The sequence below is a fragment of the Bison bison genome, unplaced genomic scaffold, assembly GCF_000754665.1.
Source record: "Bison bison bison isolate TAMUID 2011002044 unplaced genomic scaffold, Bison_UMD1.0 scf7180017863938, whole genome shotgun sequence".
Classification (NCBI taxonomy): domain Eukaryota; kingdom Metazoa; phylum Chordata; class Mammalia; order Artiodactyla; family Bovidae; genus Bison; species Bison bison.
This window is the reverse complement of record NW_011494510.1, coordinates 680,074-689,159: the sequence shown is the minus strand read 5'-3', so window position 1 is coordinate 689,159 and position 9,086 is coordinate 680,074. Positions and strand designations below refer to the sequence as shown.

Sequence of the window (9,086 nt, the reverse complement as noted above, 5' to 3'; positions counted from 1 at the left end):
TTTCAGCTTAAGCATCATTCCTTCCAAAGAAATCCCAGGGCTGATCTCCTTCAGAATGGACTGGTTGGATCTCCTTGCAGTTCAAGGGACTCTCAAGAGTCTTCTCCAACACCACACTTCAAAAGCATCAATTCTTCAGCGCTCAGCCTTCTTCACAGTCCAAATCTCACATCCATACATGACCACAGGAAAAACCATAGCCTTGACTAGAGGACTTTTTTTGGCAAAGTAATGTCTCTGCTTTTCAATATGCTATCTAGGTTGGTCATAACTTTCCTTCCAAGGAGTAAGCATCTTTCACCTTTCATAGTTCCACTCAAATGCAGTGCCTCTCAGAAAGCTGTCCCTGACCATATCCGGTTTGTGCTGGATTAAGTGAGGGGTCCAAACTCAGTGTCAGTGCATTCAGCTGAATTTGTCTCTCCTCTCCTCTTCCCTCCTACCACCAAATGTAAGCTTCTCGAGTGTAAATTTTGACTTTGTATCAAGCAAGCTGAATGTATTCAGTGGCTAAATGAATGAGTGAATAAAAATGGAAAGTTAATCTGGGGAAAAAAATAAAAGTTTTGATTCTGTTATCCATAGGCCCAGTTATCTAAATATTATGATTAATTAGTAGTCCAATGTAATTTTATATTTTGAGGAAATAAATAAGATGGGATAAATTATTCCTTTCATATTCTGTGCAGCTTTTCCAGCAGCCAGTTTTTCCAAGTACATTCAGTTGTGCTTTTTGGAGAACTTAAATGTTACATTTTATATCCATCATCTTATTAACCTTACATTTCATATTTCTTTGATATGTATCCTTTTCATATTCTCTAAGCCCACGAATCTGATAGGTATCTTTCAAATGAAAACTACAAAGGAATCTTAAATAATACAGATTCTAAAAGAGCTGTCTTTATATAGTACTTCAACTTAGCAGTACTCTGTCTTTTAAAAGGCTTGTATATTGTTGAAGTTATGATAGTTTATCTCCATATTTTTAAAAAGATTTCTTTTCTTCCTCATTACCACACATGGATTTCTGTATAATATCCTTGACAAAATTCAGCTCTTGGCAAAGAATAATGTGTTAATTCTTATTTTCTCTTTTTCTTTTCCTTTTTTTTTTAGGTACGTCTGTCACTAATGTAACAGCTACTGATGCTGATGACCCAGTTTATGGAAACAGTGCGAAGTTGGTTTATAGCATCTTGGAAGGGCAACCTTATTTTTCCATTGAGCCTGAAACAGGTTTGTGGCCTAAATTTTGAATTCTATTTACTGTGTCATTGCTTCAGGGATACACTTTTCTTGGAATGTGGATTATGAAATGCTCTGGTTAAGGAACCTCACTACCTATCAGTAGCATTTGAATGTGTTATTCCTGTGCAATGCCAGATACATGGCAAGCCTGACAATCATTTTGATACATATTAAAATGAATTGCAGATCCTTTGTAGAATATCACCTGTTTAACAGATGGCCTGGCACCGTTGTTCATCCCTGGGAAAAAAGTGTGCTTATACCTCAGGCCGACTTAGATATCAGATTTAAGAATAAATACAATTACTTATTGGCTGCAAAATGCTTGGCAAGTAACATTTATAAAGATTTCTAAGTTTTAACTTGCACATCTATGAAGTGGAGTGGAACCTTCCTCATAGCCTTATGAAGATCAGATGAACCAATAAATATTCAGCACACAGTACATGGCATGTGGTAATCATTTCATGCATGGATATTATTATATTTGTTACTAGATTCCTCATTTGTTAAACAGGATTCTGATATCTGTGTACTAGGACTCTCATGAAAATATTATCATTTTTGCCAATATTAAATGCAGCCAGTATCTTGGGTTCAATGATATAGATTTTAGCAAACAGGAAATAAGTTATTTAAAAAAATAAAGCAGACAAACTAGAAAATCTATTTTTAATGATTTGGCAGATAACTTCATAAAATAACAGTTTTTATAAATGAAGATATATCTTTTATTGTTTAATTTTAACAGTGTAGCAAGAGAGCAAAGACACTGTGTCAGACTTTTTATAATCATGATTTTTATAGCATATTTTAAAATTACTTAAAATAGCACCATCTTTTGGGTATAGGTTTTTCCTGTATCTGGTGATTTTGTCTGCAGACTTCCAAATAGAAAAATTCAATATGTGGGCACATATACATTTGTTACTTTGATTCATGAGTTTTCAGCAGTATTGAGATGAATTTTCATGTCTTACCATTAAGTCAATTATTAATTAAATTAAAAATTTAGAGCCTCTCCTCATTTTTTTTTTTAATTCAAAGAAAAATCCTCATGCATTTAAAAGTGAGAAAAAGTATATCTATACATAAATAGGTCATGGCTTAAAATTGAATTTAGATTCAGAAACAGGAAATAACTCTTGTAAAATACATTAATTAGGGGCATAATTACATACGGTTTTCCTCAGCGAAGAAGAAGTCTGCTATAGATGTCATCTCCTTTGTCCTCCTTGATGACCCTGGGGAAGAGTAGAGAAGGTGGTCAGCTCTGAATTTTAAGGGAAAAGAGAAACATCTGGAGATGTCCTACTCCTCGGCCAGAGTCACAGTGAGAGATGGGACCAGGGTTGGGACTCAGAACCAGGGCTTTAATTTCAAAGCCACTGACAGACATCTTCAAACTTCTCTTTTCAATGGCAAGAGGTATGGTATAGTGGCGTTCGCAAAACAGAAAAGTGTTAACTCCTTAAGTGAAATTGAATAATCTCCTCTTCGCTTCTTGGCTATTTGTTTGTTTACTTGAATCTTTTGGTTCACCATTTACAGTGTAATATATTGAGAAACAATTATTGAGAAAGTATATTGAGAAGATATTGAGAAACAATCGACACATAGTGTTATATTAGTTTCAGATGTGTAGCATAAAGATTTAATAGGGATTCCCTGGTAGCTCAGCTGGTAAAGAATTCACCTGCAATGCAGGAGACCCTGGTTCTATTCCTGGGTTGGGAAGTTCCCCTGGAGAAAGGATAGGCTACTCACTTCAGTATAAGAATACTGAAGCCCAAGAGGGCTTCCCTGGTGGCTTAGATGGTAAAGAATCCACCTGCAAAATGGGAGACCTAGGTATGATCCCTGGGTTGGGAAGATTCCCTGGAGGAGGGCATGGCAACCCACTCCAGTATTCTTGCCTGGAGAATCTCCATGGACAGGGGGGCCTGGCAGGCTACAGTCCATGGGGTCTCAAAGAGTCAGACCTGATTGAGTGTAGCACAGCATGTACTGTGAAGTGATTATCATAATAAGTCTGGTTATCATCCATCACCACACAGTTGTATTTTTTTTTCTTTTGATGAGAAATTTTAGGATCTTGGCAACTTCTAAATATATGACACAGTGCTAGTAATTATAGACACTATGTGCCATGCTGTGCTGACTCACTTCAGTTGTGTCTGACTCTGTGCAACCCTATGGACTGTCACCCTTCAGCCTCCTCTTTCCATGGGATTCTCCAGACAAGAATACTGGAGTGGGTTTCTATGCCCTTCTCCAGGGGATCTTTCTGACCCAGGGATTGAACCTGAGTCTCTTAAGTCTCCTGCATCAGCCGGCAGGTTCTTAACCCCTAGCAGCACCACACAGAACATTATATCCCCAGGACTTATTCATTTTATAACTGTAAGTTTTTACCTTTGGGCCAGCAATAGATATTTATCCAACAAATGTCCAAATCAGCATTCACTACGTGCCAGGAACCAAGTTAGATATAAGGAGACAAATTCACAAAGGCTATATTCAGCTTACAATATCTCACAATCCATTTTGGCAGACAGATTTTTTTTTTCAACATAAATACAAGGAAGCATGATGATGCCATTTAAATAATTTATATCTTTAGGAATAACTTACCATGAAGTACAGAGAATAAAAGCCTAGTACTAAGTCAGAGAATTTGGGCAACTTTAAATCTCATTTGACATATATTGCTATTTGCTTAATTAAATGTTGTCAGCAACATTTAATATGTACATTTTCACTCAGCATAATGAGTGTTTATCTCAACCCATATTCATTTTAGCCTTATCATGTCCAATTTGACAGATACAAAGTTATCTGATTCATATTTTAGAAAGTGTATTCTGGTACTATTGTGGAAATGCAGTGGAGAGAAATGATACTTGAAGCGTGTACATAGAAGTTACTTAATAAATACTGGTTGAATGAAGTTAAGGTTTTTAACTCAAGCAGAGAGCAGAAGGAAGTAGAGGCTAAATTTAATAATAGAGTCAGCCACAGATGTTTAATAGCTTATCAATTAGCAAGTTGATATAGTTTATCAAATAGCTTATCAAATAGTAAATCACATATTGAAACATCAACATGTTAAATGAAAAGTAAGCATTATTGTGTAAATGTTTGCTTAATTATACTTGAGTTTGTTCGAATGAAAGCAGAGGGTTAGTTGTTTCTAAAGGATCTAAATTTGTCTATCTCTGAGACCTTTGGTCATCTTTCTAAAAGAAAAACTGAGACTGGTGTGAATGCATGTGGACATAGTAGAGGAGGGTATAAGGCAGAAGTACATTAAGAATATTTTAAAATATTTTATGTTAGAAAAAGGTACAAAGAACATAGAACATTTGAATTTTTATTTTCTAAGCAAAAGGAAAGAAAATACCCTTTCTGGTGATGAGAAGATTTGCATCATTTGCCTCATCTGAGAAAGAGACTCTGACTTGGAGTTAGGAGGACAAGTGACTTCTTGGGGCTTAAAGATTGTGAAAGATAGAAGAAGTACTGTCTTAGTTCCACTGCTGTAACAAAATACGATAAACTGGGCAACTTATAAGAAACAGACATTTATTTCTCAGAGGCCTGGAGGCTGGAAGTTTGAGATCAGGGTGGGTACCGTCAGGTTCTAGGGACTGCCCTCTTCTGGGTTGCAGAGGCTGTCTCTCCTGTTCCCTTGGAAAGAGAAGAAGCTAGGTCTCTGGCTTCTTTTTATATGAATGTTAATACTATTTGTGAAGGATTCACCCTCATGATCTACCTCTCAAATCTGCCACCTCCAAATACCATCACAGAGGGGATTACAGTTCACCATATGAATTTGCAGAGGGTAAAAAACATGCAATCCAGGTTAGACATGAAACAGAATTAGGCAGGGAAGTCCATCACACTGTAATTCTGACCTTAAACCCATACAAGTTAGAAGAGGATATACGCTAAGGCAATGTAGATTCACCAGCATCTTGGCCAAACCCATAGACATCCCTGGAACAAAGATTTCTCTTAAAAGGAGTCTCATAGTGTACACAAATGACCAGGCTTTATTATCACCTGCCTTGTGCAGCTGTTGGCTGAGATATACCTGGGAAGAGTAAGATACCCGCTTGAAACTTAAAACCAGTCCTACATATGCCTCAAGTAATCATGTATGGATGTGAGAGTTGGGCCATAAAGAAGGCTGAGTGCCAAATTGATACTTTCAGACTGTGGTGCTGGAGAAGACTCTTGGGAGTCCCTTGGCAGCAAAGTGATCAAACCAATCAATCCTAATGGAAATCAACCCTGACTATTCATTGTAAGGACTGATGCTGAAGCTGAAGCCCCAGTACTTGGACCAACTGATGGGAAGAGCTGATTCACTGGAAAAGACCCTGATGCTGGGAAAGACTGAGGGCAGAAGGAAAAGGGGGTGACAGAGGATGAGATGGTTGGATGGCATCATCGAAATCAATGGACATGAGGTTGAGCAAACTCCAGGAGATAGTGAAGGACAGGGAAGTCTGGCATGCTGTAGTTCATGGAGTCGCGAAGAGTTGCACATGACCTAGCGACACAACTTCCAGCAAAAACTGGAATCTGGAGAATCATTTTGGGGAATGATCTGTGTAAAGAAGACTGCCCACTGACCACTGTCAGCAAGTCCTTGATGTTAGAATATTTTCAATAAGGAAAATAAAACTGTTGCAGGAAGGGGGACCCCCCTTCCAGGGCCTGAGGGTGGGCTCTTGTCTGACACTCAGAAATGAATTTTCTGAGGAGACGCCTGTGCTGACAAGGCAAGAGACTTTATTGGGAAGGGGTGCCTGGGCAGAAACAGGAGGGTAAGGGAACTCAGGAGAACTGCTCTGCCATGTGGCTCGAAGTCTCGGGATTTATGGTAATTGGGTTAGGTTCCAGGTTGTCTCTGGCCAATCACTGTGGCTCAAGGTCCTTCTTGGTGCTGCACACATCACTCAGCCAAGATGGATTCCAGTGAGAAGGATTCTGAGAGGTGGTAAGATATAAGGAATGGAGTCTCCTCTTTCCTTTTGACTTTTTCTGAATTCTTCCAGTTGGCAGTAGCTTGTTAGTTCTGAATTGCCACAAGTGGTCACTGTGGTGACCACTGGCCTACTTGGCCAGGGTAGGCGGTTTCAGTCGGTGGTTCCACTGACAAAACCCAAGGATAGGAGACAAGAATACATGTATGTGTCTTGCTTTACTCTCACAAGAATGCTAAGGACAGAACTCCGGACTTTGGAACATAGTAAGTTCTGTTTTCCTGCTTGCTTGTTACATTACAACTTTATGGACTTACTTCCTGTCACCAGAGCACATTAATTGCTCTGTCTCAGGAAGAGCTTCTCCTCTTGTTTTAGGTATCAGCTTAGGATTCAGAAAGATTTGCTATTTATTCTGTTTATTCTCTTCTGTGAGCGTCTCCTAATCAGTAATTATCTTGTAATTGACTTGCTTATGTTTCTAAGTCAGTTTTCATGCTAGAATGTACAGCTCATGAAAGAATGGGGCTTGTCTAATTTGTTCATTTTGCATCCCTATGCCTAGCAGAGAGTTTGGCACCTGAAATTATTCAGTAAGTAGTTGAGACAGAAAGGCATGAAGAGGGTAAGGTGGGGAGAAAGAAGAGAAGGAAGGAATGAATTAATAAAGAGAAAGGGAAAAGCTTGCCACAACTTACAGAGAAGATGCGGAAACACCAAGAAGGCAATCCAGTTTGATTTCCAGCCTGTCTTCCTTCTGTCTATTTTTGTGGTAGGAAGAACACCACTGTAACCTCACGTGTGATTTTTGTTGTTTTTACTGAGATTCACTGAAGACTCAAATTCACGTCATTTCAAAGTCTCATGCTATATCTTAAGCCAATGCAGTGCTATTCTGGTCCTTGCAAAAACGAACCTTGAGACTTATAAACTCTTGCTCAGATTCAGTTCTAGATTAGATGTTGAGATGGAAAGGTTCAGGGAACCATTGCAGCCATTGCAGAAGAAAGGATGGTTATTAATATATCTCCCTATTCTGGAGATCACTGTGATAGTAATAAAAATAATAATAGTAATAAAAGGGAAAATATTATGGTGTTTCTAAACCATAGTGAAGAAGGAAGAATTTCTGTCTCCAATTTGCAGTTGACAGAACTGTATTTCAGAGAAAGTAAGGTAAAATGTCTTCCCTATCCTTACGTCAAACTCTCTGTCAAATTATAAACAATAGGAAGAAATAAAAACAAGACTATAAACCACCACCTCATTTATTGAACATGTATTGTGTTCTTGGCAGTGTGCTAATTGGGTTTGCATGCATTATCAAATTTAATTTAATTTATGCCACACAATATTTTGAGGTAGGTACTAAATGTCATCTCCGTGTTACTGATCAGAGAACAGAGGATCAGAACTGATATTAATACATTTATTGCACAAGGTGTTTGAAGCAAGGCTTCAGGTGAGTCTCTCTGATTGCAAGATCCAGTTTTTCACATTCTCCTGTAACCCCACCTGACTTCCATGCATTGTGTCTCATTCCCTGGGCTGCTGTTGGTATAGAAATGGACCCATAGAACTTGGAATCGGGCCCAGGTCTCCTTTATACATGGACACAGGAAACAATTTGATGTCAGATAAGATGTGAGGCAGTAGTAATTGTAAAATGAAGTGTCATTTTTGTGAATAGCTTCAAAAGGCTGAAAATAGCTTATTTTGTATTCTATAAATGTTTTCTCTCTCTCTTTTTTTTTTTGTTTTCCTCTCCCTGCCACCCCCTATACCATATGTTTGCTTGTAACATTTTGAGCACAGACAGGGAGAAATGTGGCATTTATTTAAAAAGCTACTAATTTGAGGACAGCAGTGAGAAAACAGTTGCAGACCATCCTAAGTGACTGAAGATGGAACATCTAAATAAAATGCAAGGCAAGTGAATAGTAAATGCTTAATTATCTGAAGAAATCAGGGTAAAGTTGCAGGACAGTGTGCACGTTGCTTCAGGCAATCAAGACTAAGAAAAATGACCAGTTGCAAAATAAACCAAGTTAATTCATTGACCTTTTGTTGAGACTCAGACCATCTTTCTTTATTGGATACAAATAGCATTTGTCTCAGTGGAACCTGTAAAAATGAGCTAAGGCAAAAAGTACTCCTTGGAAAAAATAATCCATATAACGAATGGTTCTCTTTTATAAAAATCAAGAATAATACATAGAATCTTCATGGAATGCCTTTATGGAATTGAGTCATTGTTATAACTTCTGAGCCAAAGTGATAAAGTGCAAACATACAAGATCTCTTTTTAAAAAATATCAGGATTACATAAATTATCATTTCCACTGCCTTGAGGACTGGCTAAAGAATTTTCCTGTGCAGACCTTTGAGAAGAAACATTCAGATAAACTCAAGCTGTCCAACAATGCTAGGATATACATTGATGAATGAGAATCTCTTTGTAATTCACATTAAATGATACCTAGTCAACATCTACACTCTAATATTAAAGTCATATGCTAGCCATTGAGCGTGCAGTGTTGTATATGATAAATCCTAAAAGAGATATATGTTGTTGCTGTTGTTTAGTCGCTAAGGCGTGTCTGTCTCTTTGTGACTCCATGGACTGCCACCTACCCAGGCCCCTCTGGGATGGGATTCTTCAGGCAACAATAGTGGATTGGCTTACCATTTCCTTTTTCAGGGGATCTTCCTGACTTAGGGATTGAACCCATGTAGCCTGTTTGGCAGGTGGATTCTCTACCACCGAGCCATCTAGGAAGCCAAGATATGTGGGCAATCAGAACAGGGTGATAACATAGGATCCTCGCCAGAATTCTTTTT

The 9,086-nt window shown here is 38.2% G+C and overlaps 1 protein-coding gene across 1 annotated transcript in view; it reads left to right on the top strand.

Moving 5' to 3' along the window:
- CDH8 (cadherin 8, type 2) overlaps positions 1-9,086 on the top strand; it is a 403,256-nt gene that overhangs the window by 194,999 nt on the left and 199,171 nt on the right. Inside the window, exon 4 of the mRNA XM_010833836.1 lies at positions 1,120-1,239. Within this exon, the coding sequence (XP_010832138.1) occupies positions 1,120-1,239 (120 nt within the window). The remainder of the gene's footprint in view (positions 1-1,119; positions 1,240-9,086) is intronic.